Here is a 27990-nt window from a genome sequence, read left to right on the forward strand (position 1 = left end):
AAATTCTAAAATAAATTTTTATTTATTTTTAGTAGATGATTTGACGATTTTTTAGTAGATGTAGGCGATTTGAGAATAATAAATGAAAAATACTGATAATACAAGTATGAATGACAAAATTAGTAAAAATATTTACTCTCTGTACCATAAATTTATGGAGTCAGGGTGAACTACATAATTATCAAAGAATTTAAAGAAAATAAAATAACTTTACAGTATGTATTATAACAGCTATCATAACATATAATTCACCTATAAATTATTCAAGAACATATTATAATCAACTTTTCTTCTGCTCTGTTTTTTTACAAAAAGAAATCATTTTTGTTACCAAGCAGACCATTAATATTTCCTAAATTACTATTACCTAAATTAAACAATTAACTGTATTTCCTATATATTTTTGAATTAGTATAACTAATTCCTAGTTTTAAAACACTTTTTCTACTATAACGGTAGTAAATAATACTTGATGTTCATTAAGAGGCCAGAGATAATTTGCTTGCACCTTTTCATTGTGACTTCTAATTCTGCGTATTTTTATGATTTACGTGATTTTCTTTGTACCCTTTAGACTGCTAAACAATTATTAACTCTATTTAAAATACCTGAATCGATATTTAGCCACCACATTAAACTACAGCCCAAAAGCTTCGTTTTCTATTACACAGTTACATAAGGGTTTTTATGTAACTGTTCTAGAAAGTTTCCTCTAAAAACTGTGAAATTCCAATCCGAGTCCACAAAAAGTTAATTTAAAACAAAGATTGTTAAATGTTATAAGTAACGATAAAACTTAATTGGTAGATGAACTTCTTTAACTTCGATTGTAAACTCTACTTCTCTTTTTCTGTATTCTCTTTTTACTATTACCAGTTATTAGTGACCATCATTAAAAATCGCTTCTTAATTTCTTCAAAAGTTTTTGGCAAGATTTCGATTTGTATCCAGAGAACTACCATTACATCTCATTCGATATCTTTCAACTACAAACTGAGTCCACCACATGTAAAATTTAGCAAGGTTAAAGCCGAAGTGCGATTAACACACTGGCTATGTAGGCATCCGATGTACCTAACACCCCTCAACCTAACACTCTCCCTCGACACTGTTACTAATAGTACTTAAAGTGAATGAGTAGCTATTGTGGAACATGCAGAAAATTGAGCTTAATTATAATTAAACAAACAAAAAAATCAACGTGTTGTGGGACAGCACCCCTGCCTGGCCATATAGGTATTGGTACGCTCAACAGAAATAAGCCGTTTAAAGGGTAGCAAAACGCCGTAGTGGAACAGAGGGCCCGTGTGTGCATTCAATTTCAATTATATAATGTAAATCACAAGGAAAAATTCATAATTCATAAAAAATTCATAATGCTATTGCAATTTTTATTATAAACAAAGACGTCCAAAATGTAGTTGCGTTTCTCTACTATCAATAATAAAATAGATAATTTTAATCTAATAAATAAAATAAATTTAAATTAAAATATATATGCATAAACAACAAGTGAAATTAATACATCTGTAAAAAAATTTAGTTGTTTAGAATAATGAGCTCTAATCAACTGACATATTTGAATGTTTTGGTCAGGCTTAATTGAGGGAGTACAAAATATAAAAACAATAACATTCAGTTGTTATTAATAAATTATTACATGCTTCTTATTTTGTAAACATAGAAACAGTGAATATACATTAAAATAAAAGATTTAAAAAAAAAAGTCGTGTAAAAAAAAAGAAAAAGTGATGCGTCGGTAACTTACAAAATGAATATAAACAAAAAATAACAAGAAACAAAAACACTACAAAATTTGTCAAAAATTCGGAATTATTTAGTAATAGTTATTTAAAAATAAAAATACAGTGGCTGTAAAATCCCTAGAAACGCCATTTGTCAAAATATAACACCTCTCCTCCCGATAATGCTCCTAAAATCAATTTTCACGAAAACATTCAAGCACATCTGAGAAGTCCTTTAAATGAGTATTTATTAATAGTCAACAACTATTCAGCTCGTTTGATTTTGGAGCGATTCAAAACATCGTACTTCTGGAAATGCCATTTTCTACAAACTCGGACTTTATTTTGTATACATTTAATTGAGGAACAGGTATTTTATATATATATATATATACGACAAAAAAATTAAAGGGTCACTTTGTATTGTCGTTCTTCCAAGTAAATGAGTGCGCTCTGGAACATGTTGCGGGTTAGGATTAAGATAAACCCTCAGACCTGTCTCAAGAGGCTATTGTTTTCTTTTACCACTTTTCTCCTTGTTATCTTGAACTTTGTTCATATTGACCGATATGGGGCTAATTCTACTCTACCTCTATCAGTCTTTAACGTTGTGTCGTGCAGTTTTTACTGGCGTTTAAAATCTAATCTTTACAGTTTACAAGCTTTATTTTATGTTAAGAAAAAATACAGTTCATCAAAATTATTAGTTTGTTATTGATCCTCTGCAAGGTTTAAGGCGGCATATTTCCGACTTTGACGTTTATAGGGCAGTAACATTAATTGAGGAAGGCCAAGAAGTGCGGGAAGTAGGTCGCAATTGGGAGTTAGTCATTCTGTAATCCAGCAGACAGGAGGATTTACGAGACGACCAGGGCAGGGCCGGCCAAGAATCCACTTCACTATGTGAGGACCAATTCATGCGGCTACAAGCCCTCAGAAATCGCCAAACCACCTCACCAGCTATCCAAAGTGACCTGAGGCGTGCCACAGGAACCGTGACTTCTGCTCAATCCGTTCGTAATCGGTTGAGGGACGGTTGCCTGCGTTCGATGATTTGGCACAAAATCGCCAGACATCTGTTTGCCAGGGGCCATCGCAATTGGCAGGCACATCGGGCAATGGAGGAAAGTTTTCTTTTCTAATGAGTCCAAATTTACCCTCTTCAGAAATGTTGGACGAATGAGAATATGGAAACGAGGAAACGAACGTTTTCTCCCTTATGCACTACAACCAACGTCACCATTTGGCGGCGGATCAATTTTGGTTTAGGCAGGAGTTTCTTTCACCGACAAAAGGGACTTGGTTGTGTTCGCGAATGGAAGTTTGACTGCTCAGCGGCACATCAATGAAATGTTACGAATCCACGTCCGCGGAAGAGTACTTACTGGTAGAGATTAATTTATTTTCATGCATGATTGAGCCCGCCCTCATACTGCAAATGTGGTACGTGAGTTCGTAAATGCCAATAACATTCAGACTCTCGCCCAGCCAGATTGTAGCCCAGATTTGAATTCGATTGAACACTTATGGGACCAGCTGAGACAAAAAATTCGCAATCGTCCTGACCCGCCACGGACATTACCAGAGGTGAAACAAGTCCTAAGAGAAGAATGGGAGAGAATTCCACAACAAAATATCAGGAGCCTAATAATGAGCATACCAAGATGCTGTTATTCAAGCTCACGGTGGCAATACGAGGTACTGAGCACGCAATCAAAAAGAATTTCAATTTTTTCTGTATTGACTATTTTTAAATTTTTGCACAATTTTAATAAATTTTGTCTTGTGTAAAAATTTATCTCATAAATTGGCAAAACTTCTTTTCCCCATCACTATTAGCACTCCTCTCTGCACTAACAACAAAGTGTTGTCAGCCTTATTCTTCTATGTGGGCTTCTTCCAGAGGTCCTTTAATTTTATTTGCAGTGTGTATAATGAGTGCAAAAAATTACTGAGGGCCGTCACGTCAAATTGTAAATTTTGATCTTGCCTTTTATAAATCAAACAGAGAATATTTTCCAAACACGAGCTTTTTGCATCAAGGTCCTCAAAACGTGTACTTCCGGTCAAAATGCTGTTTCGAACTGTTAAAAGATTGCAATTTTCTCTTCTGGAAGTAGAAAAGACTTTCTTTTTTTTTCTTTTTTTTAAAAAATTATCTATTTATAATTAGAGATGATAAATTTTGACAAATATTCATCAAACATAAAATTTGGCTGTACTATACATTAATTTTTTTGCCTTTACTATTTATTCTAGTTGTTGGCAATATGTTTTATACATATTTTGTTTAATACAATTAAAAGAATTGTATTCAATATACACTGTTTTTAACTGTAGGAAGTAATATTATAAAATAAATTTATTAATAAATCATTCTTTTAATAGTAATTCGCAAAAACTTACAACTTGTTCAGAGAAAATTGAGTTCGCTTTTAAATATAACTATCTATCAATAATTCTATCAGTAGCAAAATAGATATAAATACATGTATTATTATAAATTAAAAAAATCAAAACAGTTAATTATAATTTAAAACAAATTGTCCTTAAATTGCGAAAAATTAATAATCCAATACCCAAAAATGGATCTTAATGGTCAAAGAAACACATGCTTATACTATAAATTACATATAAAATAATCTTAGAAATATCAATAATTTGATAAATTACTTTAGTTACTATTTACTACTCCAAATTATAATTCGTTATTTCCCATTAAAATGAAGAAAAGAGCAGATTATTGGGAAATGAATTGATAGGCTAGGAAACAAAAATATCGCGAGGAGCTAGTAGAATAAGATTATCTTATTATAGTTATATGTAGGGTGCGTTCCACTAAGCGACCACAACGACCAAAACATACCTTCAGGCGTTCCACTTGGCGACCGCGGTCGTTGTGGTCGTGGCGAAAACGTCACTAATGACGTCACTATTTTCGCTCACGCGAAGCCCACAACGCCCCATCTATAGAGCTGGGTCGAAGTGGGCGTTCAGAGTTGGCGCAATTTTTAAAACAAAATATGGCGACCGAAAAAATTATCTCATGTAAATGAAAGTATTATTTCATGTAAATAATAGAATGTGTTTCTCGAAAGTCTACAAAAAATAAATAAATAAATAATTACTTATCCCTTTACACACTAAATCACTGAATAACACAAAATCATTTACCTGAAATAACTTTTAAATTCTTCATCTGAATAAAGATCAATTACTCTGATAGCTAATAATACGTGGCCTAAGTTTTCGCTTTTTATCATTGCGATTTTGTAAAATTGCATTCCACTCTAATCGGAACTAGATAAAGAACTTTCTAAAGCATTATTAATAAATATCCAACTGTTGCCACAAAAGACACTTTAATTTTTTTTAAACGTAAATTTTATAAATACTCCAAAATGTAATATAAAAAATTGAATTATATATGTTTTTTTAATATAAGTCAACTTTACCAATAATTAATAAAGTTTATTATAACTGCTTATAAACGGGGTTAAAATTAAAAAATAACCTCTTCAAGCTTCTAACTTATTTTCGAGGCCGCCATATGTTTACATGAACGGTTAAAACGCCCACAGTCCATTCCACTTGGGTTTTCGATCGCAACGCCCACAAGCAAGTGGAACGGGCAAAATCGCGGTCGTGGTCGTGGTCGTTGTGGTCGCCAAGTGGAACGCACCCGTAGATTAGAATGAAGCAAATTTCAGATACATTGCCTTGTACTGAAGGTTACCTTCGACATGATTAGTGTCACTAATCTTGATCTTATCACAAATCATTAAGATAAATGGTTTGTTCAACAACAGGCGAAATCGTGGGTCTTTCTTAGGTAATTACTTTTTTTTGTCGGGATCTAAAATTTGGAACCGGATGCTGATTAGTCGAAGGAAAGGTAAGTAGCTTTCAATGGTAAAACATTTATGATCTCTAAAAGCGGTAACTTCTTAAAGACCTAAACTGTAGTTTATCTCAATTGTAATTGAAGTGAACTTGCTATTCGGAGACCCGATGTGCTGCCATAAGATTTTCTATTCCTAGAAGCTTATAAAGCTCCAAAAAAATAAAATGTAACTTAATGTGCAAAAACCACTTTTGTGTAACAAAAGCAGCTACTTACTTATTATTTAGCAGTCTCTTCAAGTATTGAATTATTAAATAAAACCTTTTACATTAATCACTCTCAAATATGCATGATTGAAGCATCATTATCATAGACAACATGCAACATATAAGCAAAAGAATCTCACTGACCACACCCGTCAAACAAAGTTACAATTTTTTTCTCGATGTTCTAAAGGCTTATTATTATTAAATGAATCTTACAAAAATATTACGCGACATATTTATCTAATGTATCAAATGCTACAACTACTATGTACATGATTAATTTTTTTAATTATTATATGTATACAATTATAATTAAGTTAGAACTCTTTCCTGTTAAGTAAAAAGTGATTATATCGAGATTATTAATTAAAATATTTTATCACCATTTGTATTACATATAAATAATATACTTAATAAACAAAGTTTTTTAAAGAAAATAGTACGCTCGCAGTAAAGACATAAATGATGTAACTATTTTACAAATCTAAAATTTATTAGCGAGAATCAATAATAAAAAAATTACGTCTTATGAAACTACATACAAACATTTGTGTTATTCATAATAAAACCTTTCATAAGCGAATTATTAAATTTCACATGGTCACAATCATTCTTAAAACATGTCACTCAAGTTTCCGAAAATAAAGAAAATTTTAAATAATAAAAATACCATAGAAAAAACGTTAAGGAACAAATATTGCCTAAATTACCGAAGAAAAATTGATCAAAAGTTTTAAAAAATTAAAAAATCATTAATTAAAACAGATTAATATACAACCTATTCTACTCCCTAATTAATCCTTATTTCCCCCAGAAATACAAAACAAAAGAAATTTGTGACGTGCAATTGTCGATATATACTTAAAGCAATGACATGAATAGTGAGAAAAATTAAATGATTTAATAAAAACTTTACAAATTGCATACATGTACGAAATTAATAGCTTATAATGATTATAAATTTTGTAGTAATTGAGAGTATGGCGAAATTAGCGATTACATAAATGGACGCAATGCCAATTCCAAAGGGGAAAAGTTCAAGTAAAATCTCTGCTTTAACTTATGTATAAACTCAACAAATAAAAAAAAAAATCTGCACGGTCAAGAATTTGAGAGATAAACACGCCGCACCTGATAAATCTCCGTGTAAGAACAATAGGTTTGTTTGAATTCACCCGCGTTTAAGAATACCGTATTAAGGCTGTTAGATTTAGACACATAATTTACATTTTTAAGGATTTTTCATTATTTTTAGGATGAATCTGAAGTTTGTTTTTTCTCCTAATGCTGAACATATATATATATATATATATATTCTTTTATATCTTAAATATTCATTCTTGCCGAATCAAAACACCACGAAGATATTGATTGATATATTGATTAAGAAAAACAACCAGTTATCCAATCGACATTGTCCATTTAAGACAACTCTGTATTTGTAGATGTTTCTCACACCCTCCCTAAAGTCAAAAAACTAAATATCTTTTTGATTAAGTACTAGAGACTATACTATTGATCAGTACTTATGAGAAGTGTAGGAGGAAGTAATTTCTGATTTCATTATAATTTTGTGTAAGACAATTATCATTTGTGGTAACTTACACAGAAAGGATATTAATAAGTTGATTAATGAACTGCCATTAAATGTTAAGGAAGCTCATTTGTTAATTATAAATCCACTTCTTCCTTTTTTATTGATGTGTGAGGCTAATATATAAAGTGATGTTTACATGTAACTTCACAAAATCTTATCTCAGATTGTTAAATGTAAGAAAAAGCAAAACATTAACCAGATTTTTTTGAGAGGAAACAGCAAAATATCAGTTAAATATGTAGTCTTAATTTAAACTATTGAACCAGAGGTTGTAAAAATTGTTTAAAGTTAATAAGTTCTTTTAATGTACCTTGAAATTGTTAGCAATCCCTTCACTTAATCCTACATACCACACAATACGAACATTTTCTTTAAAAAAATAAATATTTTAAAATTAATTAAGATTTTAATTTTTATCCGGTTCGCAATTTTTCTCCCAAATAGTCGCATTGTGGGAGTGAATTTGTTTATCAGAGGAGGTTAAAAATGTAAGATCTAAGAAAGCTTAAAGTTTATGTTGAATTAGGGCTCACAAGGGATTTGATCGGAAAATAGTAGTCAAGGTGATGAAACATTATTAAAATGATTTTACAGTTTTTGAGTTTTCCCCAAAAAGCGTATTACAAAATCAGATTTCCTTGATTTTTCAAAAATCAAGTACAAGTATGTTTCACTAAATTTGCAGTACAAGTAACTACTTCGAAGCATTATGGTGCAGAATAAGTTAAGACATATATTTTAAAGCAGAGTAATTGCCGCACGCGTTTATTCTTAAGAATTTTAAAGAAATATAATATTTGAATGAAAATACCAAGTCTGAAGGATTTGTTAACTATAGCTATTTTATTAATTTATTTTTTGCCCAATTTTGTACATAATCTCTGCTTCAACAATTATTGATTATAACGAAATGTCGATAAATATAATTAATACATCATTTTGATGCAAGTAGTTAAAAAATACAGGCACCTTTGCTAGAGTTATTCTGGGTGAAATACACAGAGTATATTCTCTTTCTCTCAATTTGTGGATTTAAAAACAAGAAATTCCGATAAAACACAACTTCAAACATTCAACAAAATTGCAAGCATCCTTGCAATCAAAAATTACGAGCAGGAGGATTAAGTGCTTAAAAAAAAAGGTATAATTATTAAAATTTAAAAAAAGGAAGAAACACTGGAATAACTCCATAATGTTTAATAATTTAGGGCATAACTCCTCAGGCAGCCTTGTTAGTCTAACACGTTGGTCTGAAATAAAAGTTTTTGTTAATGTTTAAAATCTAATCTTTACAGTTTACAAGCTTTTTTTTATGTTAAGAAAAAATACAGTTCATCAAAATTACTTAGCATAAGTTCGCCAAGATCTCGTTTTAACTACAGAATATGTAACTTAATGTCAATGGTTTAGTAAAAGCAATGTACATATCTTTAGATGATTTCTTTAAATAAAAATTATCACAAAAAAGAAAGAAAAATACTCAGCTATTATATATTTGACTAATAAATATTTTACAGACCACGTTGTACTTCGGTGCGAAGAAGTAAGAGGCAACAATCATTACTTAAAATACTGTTTCTGTCTTCTTGACGATGACCTAAGAACTCTAGTGTATAACATCCGACTAGCCAAAACTTCTTCCATTGCTGGTGTTAAACCGCTAGGTGGACTGCTACTGCAAATGAATTTATATAGAAATTAGATTAATTATTCAATTATTGAAAGAAAAATATTACATAAAAGCGAGAAAAACAAACTGAAAAACTTGGCAATTAGCACAATAGTCCCGGAAAATTTAAAAGAAAACCAGAATTTGACAGTAAATCAAATGTGAGAATAAAGTAGGTGGCTATAAAGCAAACAAAAAATGTTTTTAAAAGATATTTGTTTATAAAGCAAAAACAAATTTCAATTTAAAAACGGTGAACATCTAAAGACATTGGCGCATGGACTTTTTTAAGCGTCTAGCCGATCTCCGGACAGCGTCTCTAATTATAGAAATACTGTTCATATCCCAAAGTGGGCTATAAGAAACTCCTAAATGAGAATATGGGGCCGGAAACTGGATTCGGTTGGAATATAAAGCAAAATTTATTTACTAACTGACTAACCTGTCCCCTCTAGACCGTTTGGAGGATTGTTCAGATGTTCGACGTTTACTTCTTTCCATAACTTTTAACATTGCTGGTGTTGGATTTGACAAACCGTCAGTCTTAGTTACTAACATAGACCTGCAACAAAAATATATTCTTAATGAAAATCTATAAACTAAAGCAAGTTTCAAAAAATCTAACTTGAGCTTAAAAAAAAAATAGTGTGTAACATTCATGAGACTTTTTCTAACTCAACTTTTACAACAATAACTAACCGATTATTAAATTTTGATTTGGAATACATACAGGGTGTGCAAGGAGGGGAGGTCGAAACTTCGGGAGGTGATTCAGCAGCTCAAATGCAACAAAAAATATTCTATTCACATTGTCTCTTGTGTCCAAGATATTTACATTTTCAACTTTGAATTTATATATAAGCACCTAGGTGCTGGCACTTTTTATAAAAGTTTCCTTGTTTAATGGGCTTTCAAACGGTATATCATTTTCCAGGATTCATTTTATCTTCGTATGAGAAATTACGTTTGTTTTACAAGAAAACGTGCTCACGAGCACTCAACAGTGTTAGTTATCAAGTTGATTAATTCATTGAAAACTCTTTTAGATGGGCCAGTAATCAATTTTTACAGTAGACTGTCTTAAAATAAGAAAGTCAAAGGTCACAAATGGCACTTAAAAAAAAAAAAAAAAAGGTTAAGGTTTATTCACATTCTTTTCTTTCCCAACAGTGTAGTTGTGTGTGAAATTGTAATTTGGAGTAAGTACATAATGATAATGAATTTTTGTTTATAAAAATAGTACTTGTTTAAAATATTTCCTAACATTTTCTCAAATATTTTAGAGAGATAGACCAGATTTTTTTTTTTTTTTTTTTTGTGCCATTTGTGACCTTTGACTATATTATTTTAAGACAATCTACTGTAAAATTTGATTACTGGTCCATCTAAAAGAGTTTTCAATGAATTAATCAACTTGATAACTAACACTCTTGAGTGCTCGTGAGCACGTTTTCTTGTAAAACAAACGTAATTTCTCATACGAAGATAAAAGGAATCCTGGAAAATGATATACCGTTTGAAAGCCCATTAAACAAGGAAACTTTTATAAAAAGTGCCAGCACCGAGGTCTGATAATGATCACGTAAGGGCCTAATGGGTTTTCTTAAAAATTTCGATTACTTTTATTTTTCCAGCATTCGGAGGAAGATTGAGGCTGTTTGGAGAATAACTTATGCTTCAAAATGGTATCAATTTTTAGAAAATTTATCTGTCTTTCTAACCGTGATATCAGAATCGAATTCGGACAAAAACTTTCTGAGTAATAACATTTTTATTGGAAAAAAGTAATGATTTTGGAAAAAAAAATTAAAGTGACGTCACTCAAGAACGGTGGAAAATATGAAGTTGGCCAATGCGTCATTGAACCCATTTTAGATGTACTACACACAGTAGGCCAATGGACAATACTTCACCCTGTACATTAATATTTCACACTACCTTGCTACCCACTTAAATATATGCTTTGAGGTATTTTTTTTTTTCTTTTACATAAAAAAACACCCTTTCTAAGTGAAACGGCGCTATTTCATAATAATAGATAGATAATGCATATAACATAAACATAATTTAATGAACTAACTTGGATGATGGGGATTGAAGATAATTTTTACAACGATCTTTTTTGATAATTTTATCTGGATTCATTGCCAGAATTGTAGCCCAATTGAATTTCTTTGACCTTAAATTCGATCCTCGATCTAAATTTCTTGTTTGTCTAACAGCGGAGCTGAAAACAATCAAATAAATCAGGACTTACATAAACTTAGTAAAGCTAACAAAAATCAACTGAATTATCTTTTGGAACTAATTCCCTCTGTTTCATAAATAATTTTTATTGAAATATCTTGACAATGGTAATTTAAACTAGTATTTTCGAAATGGCGAGAAGCGAATCGCGCGACTAATGTTTCAATATTGATATAGGCTTTCTGAAGAATTTAAAGAGAAAAAATTTACACTAAGATTCATGTTTTTCGGAAATGGAACGATAAACATCTTCAGCTGCAGTGCCACAAGGCTCGGGATCCGCCCGGGCCCCAATAAATAAATAATCCAGCAGAGCTGATCCAATTATATAGTCAACTGGCCTTTAATTGCACTGTCTGCTTGAAGGCTAACTATAGTAGTAGCAAGGAAACTTTTCCGAAGCACTAAAAAGCAGACTTTTGTTTTTATAGATGTAATGATAGACAATCTTGTGTTGTATCACAACTACAGAAAAAATAAAAGGTAAAGCACTTACAAATTATGATTATGTATGGAGCAAGGATTTCTCGCAACGGAAAAGAAAGTCTTTTTTTTCTTTTTTGGGCCGATTAAATTTTCTCTTTCTGCTTTTCTCTAAAAATAAAAACAATAATAATAACACACAGAATTAAACATCTGATAAATGAAAAACATCAAATAAACTAACCTTGTAAGCAGTATTCTTGCTCAGCTTAGCATGATTATCAAAAGAAAGTATAGAATCATCTAAAAACCCTTCTTCTCTTATGGCAGTGCAGAATAATCTTCTTAAATATTTATATTCTGGATCAGTATCAAAATCCAATGCGCTTATGTATGTAAAGTACTCTTCTAAAACTAAATGAAAAAAAGAAGGTTTAATTTTCAATAAGAATATTAAATGAAAAAAAAACCAAAAAACTTTTGCTCTCAGGATCACTCGTCCTATTCTGAAAAGTGCAGTATCGCCAAATTGTCGAAATGAAGCTCTCATTGAAAAAAAGATTTAAGGTCCAGATCATCAAGATTAAAATCATCGATCCTCAATTAAAACTTTCCGCTTTTCATATTTCACTGTTTCAAATAAAACATACAGATTTACGTTTTTTCATTTTTTGTTTTTTACGTATTTGCGAAAAAAAAAAATAGTTAATACTGAAAAAACAAATCTCTCCTGTAATGTAGCAAAATGCTGTAAATTGCTTAGGTCCATAAGAACCCTCCCGGGTGAGTAAGTTGCTACCTCATTACCTAAATGGCTGGTAACACGAACAATATGTAACAATTCATCAGAATTTTCAGAAATTCTCACATTTCCTTGAATTAACTTCGAAGGACTTCGAAGGCCAACTACGAGGTGTGTTCAAAAAGTAACGGGAATTTTCGTTTTTTGAAAAAAATATTTATTTATTCATCTACATTAATATTGTCGCCTTCAAAGTAGTCCCCTTCGCATACAATACACTTGTGCCAGCGCTTTTTCCAATCCTCGAAACACTTCTGAAACTCGATCTTTGTGATAGCTTTCAGCTCTTTCAGCGATTCGCTTTTAATGTCATCTATGCTTGTAAAACGACGGCCTTTTAATGTTCTCTTTATGTTTGGAAATAGAAAAAAGTCACATGGAGCCATGTCTGGCGAATATGGAGGCTGGGGCATCGTTAAAGTTTTGTTTTTGGCCAAAAATTCACGAACAAGCAATGAAGTGTGAGCAGGTGCATTATCGTGGTGCAAAATCCATGAATTGTTTTGCCACAAATCCGGGCGTTTTTTTTCGGATTGCTTCACGCAAACGGCGTTGAACTTGTAGGTAGTACTCCTTATTGATTGTTTGACCTTGTGGCAAGAATTCATGATGCACTATGCCATTAAAATCGAAGAACACAGTGAGCATAACCATCACATTCGACCGCACTTGTCGAGCCTTTTTCGGTCTTGGCGATCCAGAATGCCTCCACTGGGACGATTGAGCCTTAGTTTCGACATCATATCCGTAAACCCATGTTTCGTCACCTGTTATAACACGTTTCAGTAGATCCGCATCGTTGTCGACTTCATTGAGTGACTCTTGAGCAACTTCCATTCTCCGCTGTTTTTGTTCGAAATTCAACAATTTTGGAACAAATTTTGCTGCCACACGTTTCATACCCAAAACATCCGAAAAAATTTCATGGCATGAGCCAATTGATATGGCAACGTCATCAGCGACTTCTCTGATTGTGATTCGGCGATCGTTCATAACCATTTCTTTCACTTTTTTCACGTTTTCATCGGTTGTTGATGTGCTTGGACGTCCAGGTCGTTCGTCATCTTCAACGTTTTCGCGGCCATCTTGGAAACGCTTATACCACTCGTAAATCCTTGTTTTACTCATAGCAGACTCACCATATGCCTTTATTAACATTTCACACACTTTATTTCATTTTTTACGCAAAATTTAATACAAATTCTTTGATCCATTTTTTTTAACAAACAAAAATCGCCAAGCTCGACAAACACGTCTAACCTTAACGGCTGCCACTTAAGAAGTAAACAATGAATATTACTGAAAATTTTATCGTACTTCAGGGGCATGTGTACCAACATAATAAAAAAAAAAAAAATTACAATCAGACTCTCCAAACCCGCGAAATTTAAAAATTTCCGTTACTTTTTGAACACACCTCGTACATCTCCACACACTTCTAATTCACTCAATCATGCACCATCTATAGGACCTGCAGAGTTGTTTACTGCATCAAACAAATCTCAGCTACTAAAATCCTAAAAAAGAGCAACTTCCTTCGCTTTTCCAGTGTCTACTAAAACTATACTTGTATGACTCCTGAACTGATAATTGAAATCACCTCTAATTGTCTACAAATTTTCAGTAGCCGTATTATGAAATATTTATAACATTTCTCTGGGGCCTAATTTAATCACAATTAATTATTTCACAATAAGATACCAGGGGGAGCTTCCTCCATCTGCTAGAGATGAAACATTAAGGTCGAATATATAACATAAAATTGATTCAAGAAAATAAGTTTTTCTCTGAATGTTTAATTTTAATGCATGCCTAGGAATATATTTATTTTGTGAATTTAAGGCGCGTCAATGTCTGTCTGAGGTCATTAGCGCCTAAACCTCTGCCGTTCTCGGGACAGAATTTTCCATTACAGATAACTTGGTCAGTTAGAAGTAACTGACTGTTCATTACTGGTCGGTTAGAAATAAGCTGTAGGAAGAGAAAATCTGAAAGAGGGAGGCAGTCGATTCGAGCTCGGTTATTCGCATGAAAATCTGAATCACAAAATACTAAGCTAACCTCATCCTTGATAACCATTAATGCTAATTCAAGTCATCAAATATACCAAAATACCAAAAGATGGGACAATTTTAATAGAAATCAAAACGCTAGTACCTGTCAAAATTATGTTCATTTCGATTTTTATTTTAATATATTGTCTTTTTATAAGTTTTTGTATTAATAATTGTAAACTGTGAAGATTTGAAAATAAGTGTGTAAAGTTATTAATTTTTTGCAAAAAATTAAAAGTTAAAAAACGTTTTACCTGAGGGCGAAGGCCTATTAGGAAATGATTCTTTAAGGAAGTATCTAATATTAGACATGGCTTGTTCTTTGCGTTCTGCTACTTGTTCAGGACTGCCGAGGCAGTCTTCCCATGGAAGTCTACCTCCTAGCCAGGTAATTATATTATAGCCCAAGGATTCAAGATCACTTCTCCGTGTCATTACTGAAAAAAGAAACCATCAGTTTTTTTTTTTGTTTTTAATTAAGGTGAGCTGAGGTGGCCTTAGGCACCCAAAGCCTGTTCAACTCAGCACCAGTCTCTAGATAAATAATGGATGATACATCGTTGGAATATTTGCCAAAGTAGGAACTATTTGAAATGTGACTTGTAATTAGTGTAATTTTTAAACAATAAAAAAGTTTTATAACAGACACTATTTCCAATCAAAATTTAAAATCTACTTCTCACAGAAGAGTAAGTGAAGGTTAAATTGAAAGTGTTCTTGTCTTGAAGCAAATATATGCCAAACAATATTTACCATTAATGTTTGTGAACAGGTCCTCGAAAATATTTTTATGATAAATATTTTATGAAATAGTGTCTGTTCTAACAGTGTTCCAACCTTGTTAAGAAATAAGGGGTGTATATTATAAAAATTGCATTAATTTTGCAAAAATTTCGCACCTCCTTTATGCGCATCTCTAGATGAAAACTCCATTGTTCCAGCTTCAGCTTTTCTACCATCAGGTGATGCTTCCTTGTGGGTACCGTTCTTATTGCGATATCTAGTCGCAAGACCAAAATCAACTAAATATACTGGCGCATGATTACGCTCTGCACCTAATACCATATTATGTCCTTTCAAATCTGAATGAACGTAGCCTTTGCTATGCACATATTCCAACACATTCAACTAAAACAAAGAAAAAACTCGCTACAAATACAATCAAAATTCACACACACAAAACAAATCTGAGCTATAACTCAACATCATAACTATGAAAAAGAAATTCCCTCCCAAATGGTGTGATTTTTTTTTAGCTGATAAAATAATTTAATAATGTATTTAAAACAATTACTTATTATGTTGGATCAGAATAACACTCTGTATAATTAATCTAAAAAATACAAGTGGAAAAACTGCAAAAATGGTTGTTGTTGATTGAAAAGGTAGTCAAAGTACGCAACAACCTAAATGCTCAATTCTGCCTCCCTAAAGTTAGTGTTAATTTCAATGTGGGCTCTGTGTGAAGACTATAATGTAGATGTCTGTTAAGGGCTCGTGTTGTGAGCACGATAATGAAGCTGTCCATCTGCAGTATCGTTCGCAAAACCCAATACATCACACACATTAACTATTAAGGTTGTATGTGATGGTATTTAAGACTGGGATACCCGTAGGATATCAAGATCCTAGATCACTCACTTAGGCCAAGATTGATAAAGAAGTGATTTGACCACCTTCTCGTCTAGGCATGATTGTTAGAAATAAGGAGTGTTTGAATTCTAAGTAGGGAACCTTATAAGAAAATTTAACTTCTAAAACCTGAAAATGCCTGGATGGTTATTATTCAATAACTTAATAATTCAACTTCTAAAAACTTAGAAATATATTATTTATAAACTAAATTAAAATGAAAATAAATTAAAACACGAAAAAAATACTAACTATATGGGAAGCTAACGTGAGAGCTGTCTTCACATGAAATTTATATGAATTTTTCATTAACATTTTTTCAATACTCTCACCATATCTTGGTAAAACTATGAATCTCATCCGAGTGCCTCTATGAACATGAGATCCGAAACTGTACATATGAGGCATTCCTAAATTAGCCAATCTTCTTATACTTTTCCATTCTGCAACTAAAAATAAATGTATATATGTAATGGAGACTTGGACACTGCTGAAGTACGTATATTTACGAGTAAGGATCAAGTTTGAGAGAAGCTGAATTAAAATATACGAATAAAAGAAGTTTGATTTCATAAGTGGGTAAGTTTGCATACAAAATAGGTATTTTTTATTAAATCTTCCAAAGAAGATAAAGTTTAGTAATACTTCAACTGGCCCATATGGAAGTGGCTCAGAACTGACGCTATCGAAATATATATTTTATTAATATAAGACGAATTGCAATAACAATAATAATAGAGAGTAATCTCTCGGATATGGATTGCATGTATGTTAACAAGGATTCATGCCGACTAAGGCTTCCCTCGAGACATGTACGAGATTCTGATCTCCAGCTAAGATGACTGAAGGCCGTAAAATTTCATAAACTTAAAATAATAATAATAATAATAATACTGTATTTAAGCAATTTTACATATTACAGGGAGTCAGCTTCGTACACCATTACAAATAAAAGAAATAAATGAAAATGAGAGTAATTAGATAAATAAATAATAAACTACTTTTGAAAACAAATTAATTAAAGATAAGTGAGTAAATAAATAAATAGCTCCATATAAATTAAAGTACACATTTTAAAGAAACATATAAAATAACTTAAAATAAATTTAACGCAAAACCTCTTCTTTTAATAACAGCCAGCATATAGAACGCTATAAATTTCAGTTTGTTCAAATCAGTAATCATTAACAAATTGATTTAATTTTCTTCCTCGCTGATATTTTTATCAATGTATCTTTGTAGGAATTGGTCTCTAGATAATTTATAATACGGGCATCTAAAAAAGAATATGTGAAAGGGACTCATATTCATTGTAATTACACATTTCACATATTTCCTCCGCATTAATTATGTGAGACTTCCCATCAATATACACGTCTTACAAGGGTTTTATTAGACAATCTTAATAGGGTGACAATTCTAATATATTTGAGATTACAATTGTATTTAAGGTTATAAACTTAAAATACTTCGTTCTAGGAAAAGCTTTGGTAAGAATGTCAGCAATAATTTCTACTGATGGCACATGCTGCATATTTTTTTTTTTTTTGATCTTTTATTGTAATTTACCACTGCAACAGTTGTTGCAACAAGCAAATATGGTAAAAGAAAAAAGAAATAAAAGAAAATCATGAGTGGATATTTAAAATTCCTTCCTTCACAACTCAAAAATGAAGATGGGTGGAAGAAACGTGAAACCAAGGAATAAATGAATAAGAATTTCGGAAAAAAAGAAAAGAAATTATAAATAAGAAATAATAAGTAATCCGCTTAATTAACTTTTTTCCCCATATATTAATCTAAGCCAAATCAAACCAAATCTAAAAATAGACTGCCATCTTTGGCGACATTTTTGACGACCGGTCATGACATTTCACTGGGGACGTGTGCCTGTTCAGCTCAGCGCAAGTAACGGCGCCGCAGCGTGCAACCACCGACAAAAGTTGGACGTGTGCATAGTGACCTTAGGGATTTACTGAGGAAGAGTTGTGAGAATACTGATACTTCTAACATATTCCACTAAAATACTTTTTATTTATAAGGATAAGTAAAGAAATACCTATAATTATATAAAATGCTAAATACATATATATCTACAACTACTCATGTTAAGAATTCAAATTTGAAGAACATTTGTTAGAGTTAAGATAATTATAAGAAACAAAATAGTAGTGACACCAAGCGAAATTAACGATTAAGGATTATTATTTTTTATTCGAAATAAATGAGTAAGTTTACTTACTGCGATCCTCTTGAGCAACCCGAAGGTAGAAATTCATTTCTACAAATAAAGGACCGCTAGAATGAGGTTCCTGAAATCAATGAGACTATTTGTTAGATAAAAATCTTTAAATTGCTACTAAATTTTACAATATATATTTTCAAAAATACCATTTTTATCACATATCGCGCATCAGGTCCAACGTGTCTTGAAATATCATCAGAAGCTGGAAAAATACAAAGAACAATTACGTCAACTTATATAAAATTATGAAAAAAAAAATTACCAAATTAAAAATATAAATTCAGCATTTGTCCATGAACACAAAATTTACACCAAGTGTGTTTATTTACTAACCAAAAATGTAGTAAGATGATGTTTTTGCCTGTAATTTAAAAATAGAAAAAATAAAAAAAGAGAATGAAATGCCCAAAGAATATAATATACTCACTTATTTACAAATTTTTAGTGACAATTGAGAGAGTATGAGGATCCGGGCTCACTTCCTTCCGATGTTGCAACTATCTAAGATCAATATTGAATATAAAATATACTCCCTAATTTTAGATCAATAATGCACAAATTATGTTTGACAAGAAAAAAAAAAAAATGTGTTGAGGGTTACTTGTTTCATGTTTAAAAAAAATAACGAAGTATAAGTAATGGAACTTATGGAACTTGGATCATATATATAAAAAAATTAACATATTTTTATTTGTAAACAAATTCGGAAAGGAAGATTTAAAGAGAAAATATGTCTAAGATTGTTTTTTTCTTCCAACAACAGTATATTTTAAAAATTGTTCATACAATTACAAATTTCACCGAGCTTTCAATCAGTATATAATCAAAAATATGTTTTTTATCTTAGATGTGGCCATTAACAAATTATGTAAAAAGCGTAAATAATACATTACTTTCAAAATACAACAACTTCTGTTTTAAATAATTTAATATATTAATATCTTATGTACAAACTAGTAGCAATTAAAAATGACAAAAACAGAAATAGTGGATTAATTATATCAAGAATATAGATAAAATAGATTTAACCCTTTTTGAAAAAAAAAAAAAAAAAACTATAGATAATCTTGGATTAAATAATGCTGATTTTAGATGCGTTGAAAGTAGAGCTATCAACCTATTCTAGAAAAGAATGTTCTAGAAATATAATCTATAAAATGCATGTATATGAAAATAAACATGTTTTTTTCCTATAAATTTTACATCATGGAATTCAAGATACAAAACAAATTATTCCGATATAAAAAAATATATCATAAATATTTGTTACATAGTTTGACAGTTTTAAATTTTAAATAATGTAATTTGAACATGATTTAAATCAATATCTACCAGTATTTTTGGTATAAAATACCAGAGGACTACCACTTTAACATAATTTATATATGTATTTTAAAAATATCAAGGCTGGTCAGAATATCAAGTAGCAACAAATGTGTTTGTGCAGCCTTATTTAAAAATGAAATAATTCAGTTTCATCCTCTATCACACATTATTCTCTCTCATATGAAGGGACCATAAAAAGAAAAAAGTGTGCAGAAATCACAAAAACTAATTATATTTAAAATTTTCTTCAGCCGTTGAAAGTTTTAAAGGTTTTAGTTTCTTTAAAATAAAATTTGTCTCTCGCAATGTACACTAAAAACAAGTGTTGTAGTTCTTTTCAAATGTGTGAGTCATTATTATTCGTCAGTGGAGAGGGAAACTCCTTGCTATGCAAAGCCCTTGCGGATCAATAGCTATGTTGAGCCTAATCTTTATGCAAGTTTACAGAAAACCAACACTGCAAAGTGCTTCTTCCATAGCGTGCCTTTAATAAAATTTAGAAGTATCAACAAATCAGACGATATTTAAAGCTGACAGCTTAAACTTCAACCATCGGGTTTTTAACATGTAACGTCAAATATAGTTTTCTCAACTCTTTTGCTAGACTTAAAACTCAATTTAGGAAAAACCACGGCAATACTAAGATTAAATTAGGAAGCTAGAATGTTTACAGAAAACACTACAAATTTCGAAGACAAAGTATCTAAAAAATTGAAAAGCGCAAGAATTAAAAAGGAGGAAATAAACCAAAAAGACAATCGAGAGCGAAGTCTTTTAACATTTAAGCATTTCACGCTTTTAAAAATACACGCTTTTGAATGGAACAATATAACAGGCCAAATGAACGTTAAGAAATACATGTCTTGTCTAGTAAGAAGAAAATATATTTAGCGTTCGCTCTCACAATTATTTGTTTACTTTCGACATTGTTAATGTATATTTATTGTAGATAACTTTCTTCCATAGTAAGATTTAAAAATGTTTTAAGTACGTTAAAGGATGATTAAAAATTTAAAAGGCGGTTGTTGGATGTGCATTGTTATTTATGGTAGATTAAATTTTTCCTTCTATTTTATGTTCTTTAATTATTACAGGTATTAGATTTTTAAGAGGCGTTTATTGTACGATGTAACCTTATAAGAGAAAGACTTCAAAAAAAGATCTAAAATCATTACTTGGATATAAAATTGGTTGTAAAACATTTAGTGGATTCGATCTATTATAAAAGCCTATTTGCAGTAAGTTTTTTTTTTTTTTTATAGTAAATGGAATAATTTTGTAGGCGATAATTTCAATGTTTAGAGAATAGTTTCAGATTGAGGATTGATAGTGTAGTAGGCTGAGATATCCGGGTACTAAATCCTTAAGTTGCGAAAGTAATTGTAAACATACTATAAAAATTCAATGAATGAAGAAAATTTATCACTTTTCTAAAATTTATCTTCATCACAAAATACAATCTCTGTACATTCATGTAAAGTTTCTGTTTGAGAAAACAAATTTGTTTTTACAAAAAGCAACTAGCACACTTACAAAGACAATATGGAAGGTGGGTCACTCAATTACATATACTGCCATCTTGAAATCCATACTCATTACTATTCTTTGTATCCCACTTTCCCATGTTTCTCAGGTTAAGAGTAACCTTGTTTAGGATAATAATTAAGTATGTTCGAAATTCACTATTCAAATGTTATACTTGTCAATAAATGTTGCCTTACGTTAATTATCTAATTAAAATATTTTTAAACGAGTCGCAGATTCATTTCTTTGATTAATTTCCATAAGTCTTCAAGTGAGTTCATTCTAAAAATAAATATGTTCCACGATTTGATGTTTTGGTATACCCCCCAAGTACTGACTTTCTCCATCAAGGCTGATTTAACCAATAAGTAGTTTTCAAATTTAAGTGGCTGCACAGATAGGTAGGTAGTAGCTCAACAAAACTTATGCATGTTGCTATAAAGAGCTGCCTATTTGAACTTGAAAATTTCAGAGGTTTTTAGCAACCTTCATAATAAGTTGACGGAAATTACTATACTTAAAATTTCCTCGAGACATTGAAAATTTTTAAAGCGATTGTGGAGACATCAATGACATATTGAAATTACTGAGAAATAAAAGAATGTTTTAACAATCAAAAGGACCGAGTAATCGCCCACCAATAATCAACATATCACATAAAGCACAATGAGCTACTGAAGTTCAGTTTCCCATTATACTTTTTGTGCATGTTGGAGGATTCGTTATTTGGTAGGAGGATAACAGAAATAAATAAAGTGCTAATAAAGAACATGTAACTTAAGTTATAATAATTTAAGATTATATTTAGAACGAATATATAATGGCAAAAAACAAATCCAATCACCAAACCATCAAACTATCGAAGAAACAAAATTAATTCAGTGTAAATATAAACATTATACAATCGAGATAAAAAATGTAACTATACATTTTTAAAAAACAAACGAGAAAACTTTCTGTATGTCAGTTAAATAAAAGTTCAAAAAAGTAATCTTACCCAAATAAATATCTCCAAACGCACCCATCCCAATGGACTTCCCTAACCTCCATTTCCTTTTGGTAACATCACAAAGGATTTCTCCTTCCTTAATTAAATCTGGTACTCGATCATTAGTACTGGGATTTCTTTTTTTTTGTATCGCCATTTGATCATAATACAACTGCCTAGGAGCCATAACTACAACCAAAAATAATTTATAAAAATATAGAAATAATATATTTTTCATTTTTCAACAAAATTAGGATTTGTCGCGAACTAGAGTAACAAAAGAATGCAATTCTTAACTTTAAATATACAATCCGTTTCTAATAATACCAATAATAAATATTAACAAAACCTTATTTATGGTAACACTTACCTCCTATTTTTGCAGGGCAAACAGAATATTAATTAGTTTTAATAGGGTAGATTTTGCCTAAAATAAACTGTCCTGAGTTACACACATTTAAGATATAAACCTAGGATTACTTTTTATCAATCAATAACAAAAACTGACAGGACCTTACAAGATGCCGATTTCCAAACATTCCAGTGTTAACTAGATCAACATATATACTATCCCTGGTAAACTTAACAGTTTTAGCGCCACCAGTTCAAACTGAAAGAATAAATAATTTATGATTTTTTTCAAAACTTCTTGGAAGGAACAAACATTCATAGATTTATTTTCTCATTCATTATCATGACATGAATATTGGATTTCCCCTACCATATCTTCAATTAATCTGTGTAAAAAGATGCATTTAAGAATGCAGGAATAAGTTGCGCAATTCACTACATTCAAGTAAGCTAAATTTACAATATTAATAGTAAGTAAAAAAAAAATCTTCATTCATTAAATAAACTTAACAGAATCAAATTTTTTTCAACATTGTAGATGAGACTATTTTAATAAATTGCATTATGAAGAATTTTATGGGAAAAAATCCTTATTACTCATTACCTCTTTACTTTTCAATTCAGTCTAATGTTTCTCCTTTTTAAATGAAACCTAATTGCTGAGACCTCTTCATTTTCAATATTAAATTATGTGGGCAAAATGATTAATTTTGACTTAATAAGTGTTCAACAAAATTCTGTATTTAAATAATTTTTCACTTAGAAAATGCCTAGAAGGCAGAGGAAGTAACTCAGCAGAATTTTGAGTAAGGTTAGAGCTCGGCACTCGGCAGCAGCAACAATTAGCAGTAGTTTGTTGATCTAAAGTGGGAGTGTTGTGGAAGTTAGTAACAAGGTTCTCTCTAAAAAAGCTGATCATTGTTATTCATAAGTCATTATAAAAGGTAATACTAATTTCATATATAAGCAGAATGTACAATTCCACCAATTTTTTGTAATAACTTATTTGCAATTACAGTATTATACTGGCCAAAATGTGATTGCTGATAACGATCGTGTTATAGAAAAATGATTAATTATAAATGTTCGATTTCTGTTAAATTGCTTCTTATAAGTCAATTGTTTTATCATAATGTTTAATTGAATGCAGCTGATTTGAAGTATGTGTTCAATAATTGTGAGATTTGTCGTGAACTAAATTGCAGTGAATTTTAACTATAATCATAGCACCTAAATGTAATTATGTCTTCTAAAGTTTGTAATTGTACCTGGGGTCTCAAATTGTTCTTACACTTTGACCCGTCAAATCATTCTTGAATTCGTCTTAAAATTACTCGTCAACCATATTCCTGATGTGTGGTATTAAGTTTAATATTTCTAGAAATTTTAGAATAATTGAATATGTAGAGTGCGGTATACTCTTGCAATCTGCAGAAATGTGGATGGCTAGAGGCAGTCAAAAAAGTCGTCACAAAAATAGGGATGTTATAGGAGTGAGTTGATGTCAAAACTTTCCAAAGATAATTTATTGAAAAGCTATCTGATTTATTTTCTCTTCGCGAAAACTTAATTTCACTAAATCTAAAAACCCATTTTATATACATTTACAATTTTTATATACATCAAGTTTTGAAGAAAATGTACCTAATCAAATTGCATCTATTGCAGTTAAAGAAAGCCGTGTCCATGTTTTACATAATTCATTTATTTATTTCGGTTTTCCCAAAATATGCATTAAGGAAATACGAGAGTGAATATTATGTATTTAAATGACGCAATTAGCTGTCAACACAATTGCCAATATATATATAGAAAAGTAACACGCAAACCTTCCTGTATATAATTGTTCTCTTAAAAGTTTTTGATATAACATATCCCTCAGTCACTTTTTTTCTTCCCCATACTTAGCGAAGTTAAGAACTTTGAAAGAGCAGCGGGTCTTGATTGCCTTTACAATTTAAAATAATTTTACTGAGAAAATTTTTATTTGTGTCACGATAGCCGAGCGGTTAGAGATAAGGCCCACAAAGCTAAGAGATGTGTTATTGGGTTCAATTTTTTAGGCCTCTGATTTTAATTAATGTTAAATATGAGAATTTTATAGTAAAGTAAGACTGCTAGTCGCCTTCGTCCATGATACCTAATTAGGTAGTTAGGCGTAAAAATTTGTAAATGAAAAATAGGCAATTACTTCACTTACCTTGTCTGGGTGTATCATCACCAACCCTCCTCAAATCGGTCCATTGACTGTCTCCAAGGAGACCTTTAAAATCAAGACCGTTATCAATGCTGAGTTGCAAATTGGCCCGAAACCTATATTATTACACATGTGCAGTTTCAGCGCCCTGTGAGAAATAGAAGTAGGTCAGGGGAATAAATAAATTAATGCCCCTCGAATTTCCAGTAAAAATTCAGTTTTGAAAATCTGGCATGATTGAAGAGAAAGTAAAAATTATAATAGAACAGGTGCCTTAATTATTTGCTTTTCTTAAGATTATAGAGGACTGCCTCCTGCTTCTAAAAAGTCTTGAAAGTTTTAAGTATGGTCCAACCTGGAACGATTGAGTCTGTGGGCCTAAGCTATTGACCAACACCAATGAAATCTAACCTTTACTTTCTTTATGTGCAAAAATAGTATTTTAGGTTACATTGATACTTTATCGAAAACGATTTTGAATTTGGCTTAAAAAGATTATGTAAAGTAAATTCTCAAGGATCTCCTTGCCTACAGGTACCGTTTATAAAGAAAAAACTGCAAATTATTAGATTAATAGAATACAAACAGTTTTACAACTTTTTATTTTGTTGTTTCTGGTTTTATTTCAATGCGAATGTGGCCTTATCAATGTTGACTGTGAGCCAGGATATCATGCTCATCAACAGGATAATTTTAATAATGTTTAATTGAGCTATTAGTAAAATCCATGGACTGTGCTAATTCAAGCGGCGTGAAATGTTTAATGGTTTAAAGATGCACGTAATTAAAACTTAAGTTTTTGCGACAAGTTATGTAAAAAAAAAGGTAAAATCTTCAAAAAATACATTCCATCCATTCCATTCTATTAATGTTGACTGAACTATTCTTTTGTTATTTCGTTTTACACCAAAGTATACAATTGAAAACCATGAATTTCTGTTACAGGAAGTCATTTTTCTTGCAAAATGCCTAATCCTGGTGAAACAGCTGCAGTGCAGCCACCTACAACTGATGTTGAAATGAAGAATGTGGATAGTCCGGCCGCTGAATCTGAAGCTTCAGCTGACAGCATTAGTATTCAAGAAATAAGAGAACATATTAGACAAATTGAAAAGGCTGTTCAGAATAAAGAACCTAGATTTATTTTAAGAGTTCTAAGAGCTCTTCCAAATACAAGAAGAAAAACCACTCCAGTGGTTTTGAGAGGAATAATTGCTGGGTACTATACTCATTCTAATTCTGAGAGAGATGCATTAATGGCATTCATCGAAGAGCCAATGGAGATTGAAGGTAGCAGCCAAAGAATGAGAAGTAGTAAGAGTTCTTCTACACCCTTAATTCCTGAAGTAGACGGTTATCTACATCTTCTAGTTTTAGTAAAATTAATAGACTCAGCTAAATATCAGGACGCTGTAAAATGTTCAGATATGTTAATGAATAAAATGGCCTCTCAGAATAGAAGAACTATAGATTTGATTGCCGCTAAATGTTATTTCTATCACTCAAGGGCTTACGAACTCACTAATCAATTAGAAAAAATTAGAGGTTTTCTTCATTCAAAGTTACGCACTGCTACATTAAGAAATGATTTTGAAGGACAGGCCGTGCTAATTAATTGTTTACTGAGAAATTATTTGCATTACAATTTGTATGATCAGGCTGACAAACTTGTTTCCAAATCGGTATATCCTGAATCAGCTAGCAACAATGAATGGGCTCGATTTTTGTACTATTTGGGAAGAATTAAAGCTGCCAGACTTGAATATACAGCTGCACATAAACACCTGGTTCAGGCATTGAGAAAAGCACCACAACATGCTGCTGTTGGTTTCAGACAGACTGTTCAGAAATTAGCTGTCACAGTTGAACTATTGTTAGGTGATATTCCTGACAGACAGATTTTTCGGCAGGCACCACTTAGAAGATCTTTGGCGCCTTATTTGCAGTTAACTCAAGCGGTTAGAACTGGGAATCTTCAGAGATTTGGGGAAGTGCTTGAAATGTTTGGCCCTCAGTTTAGATCAGATCATACCTTTACACTCATTTTAAGATTAAGACATAATGTTATTAAAACTGCAATTCGTTGTATTGGTCTTGCATACTCTCGAATAACTCCTGCAAACATAGCCAAGAAATTATGCCTTGACTCGCCAGAAGATGCCGAATTCATAGTTGCCAAGGCAATTAGAGATGGAGTAATTGAGGCAACTCTTGATCCTGAACATGGATATATGCAAAGCAAAGAGGCGACCGATATATATTGTACTAGAGAACCACAACTTGCTTTTCATCAGAGGATTTCCTTCTGTTTAGATCTTCATAATCAGAGCGTAAAGGCTATGAGATATCCACCAAAGTCTTATGGAAAAGACCTTGAATCTGCGGAAGAAAGGAGAGAGAGGGAGCAACAAGATCTTGAACTGGCTAAAGAAATGGCCGAAGAAGATGATGATGTTTTCCCCTGATTATATTCTAAAGATTTTTTTAAAAATATATTTTGTTAATACACAATATTATATATTAATGAACTTTTTTTGTGATTATAATAATTAAAATACTAATAAATTATTTAGTAAATTATATGAACGGATAAGTTCACCTACTGTTTTTCCACTAACAGTCCATTTAACTGTATTCATTTTCATTTAGTAAGGAAAGATGTTCACCTGGAGGTGCAGAAGGGTCCGGGGTTTCATAAGCAAGTGATACATGATATTGCAAATAATATAGAAATGTTACTTCAATGGCGTCAAAGCGTAATTGTGATTATTAATTTATTTTAACACATTTTGTTTTATCCAGATACAAATTTACATGTATCGATCTGTAGAAAAATGTGAAAAAGTAAAAGTATTTATTTACGGTTTTGTATGTTATCCAATGTACTTACTTGTATATAGTAAAGTAAAAAAGAATACAACAGTTATCTATAAGATGTATTTAATTGGTGTACGGTTTAAGCTTGAAGCTTGAATATTAATATGAAGTAAAAATATTAAAGTAAAAATTAATTTTAATAGTCATTATTATATGTAGATTCAATTTTAAATAATATCGTGCTAAGCTTAAAAAGTTAAGCC

General features: G+C 31.2%; 2 protein-coding genes across 5 annotated transcripts; one reads left to right on the plus strand and one right to left on the minus strand.

Annotated features, from left to right (window-relative positions):
- Positions 1–1370: 1370 nt before the first annotated feature.
- LOC141455477 (serine/threonine-protein kinase VRK1-like) lies at positions 1371–22907 on the minus strand. 3 transcript variants are annotated; one of them, XM_074130581.1, is made up of 13 exons: positions 22733–22907; positions 22372–22551; positions 18671–18726; positions 18522–18591; positions 16532–16728; positions 15547–15775; positions 14902–15084; positions 12036–12205; positions 11865–11962; positions 11202–11348; positions 9564–9683; positions 8972–9127; positions 1371–8702 (listed from the first exon to the last, which is right to left on the minus strand). In XM_074130581.1, the coding sequence occupies exons 2-12, from the start codon at positions 22547–22549 to the stop codon at positions 9013–9015; spliced, it is 1563 nt and encodes a 520-aa protein (XP_073986682.1). In that variant the 5' UTR covers positions 22550–22551; positions 22733–22907; the 3' UTR covers positions 1371–8702; positions 8972–9012. The 3 variants fall into 3 exon arrangements, with proteins under 3 accessions (XP_073986682.1, XP_073986683.1, XP_073986681.1); XM_074130582.1 differs by having other exon boundaries at positions 1371–9124; XM_074130580.1 differs by having other exon boundaries at positions 1371–9127; positions 22733–22906.
- A 76-nt stretch (positions 22908–22983) lies between these two features.
- Positions 22984–27492, plus strand: Rpn3 (regulatory particle non-ATPase 3). 2 transcript variants are annotated; one of them, XM_074130583.1, is made up of 3 exons: positions 22984–23158; positions 23477–23657; positions 25856–27492. In XM_074130583.1, exon 3 carries the CDS (start codon positions 25876–25878, stop codon positions 27373–27375), a length of 1500 nt encoding a protein of 499 aa, XP_073986684.1. In that variant the 5' UTR covers positions 22984–23158; positions 23477–23657; positions 25856–25875; the 3' UTR covers positions 27376–27492. The 2 variants fall into 2 exon arrangements, with proteins under 2 accessions (XP_073986684.1, XP_073986685.1); XM_074130584.1 differs by lacking the exon at positions 23477–23657 and having other exon boundaries at positions 23022–23158.
- The last annotated feature ends 498 nt before the right edge of the window (positions 27493–27990 follow it).

The sequence above is a fragment of the Rhodnius prolixus genome, unplaced genomic scaffold (genome assembly GCF_049639745.1).
Source record: "Rhodnius prolixus isolate KJV_2025 unplaced genomic scaffold, Rpr scaffold_4, whole genome shotgun sequence".
Classification (NCBI taxonomy): domain Eukaryota; kingdom Metazoa; phylum Arthropoda; class Insecta; order Hemiptera; family Reduviidae; genus Rhodnius; species Rhodnius prolixus.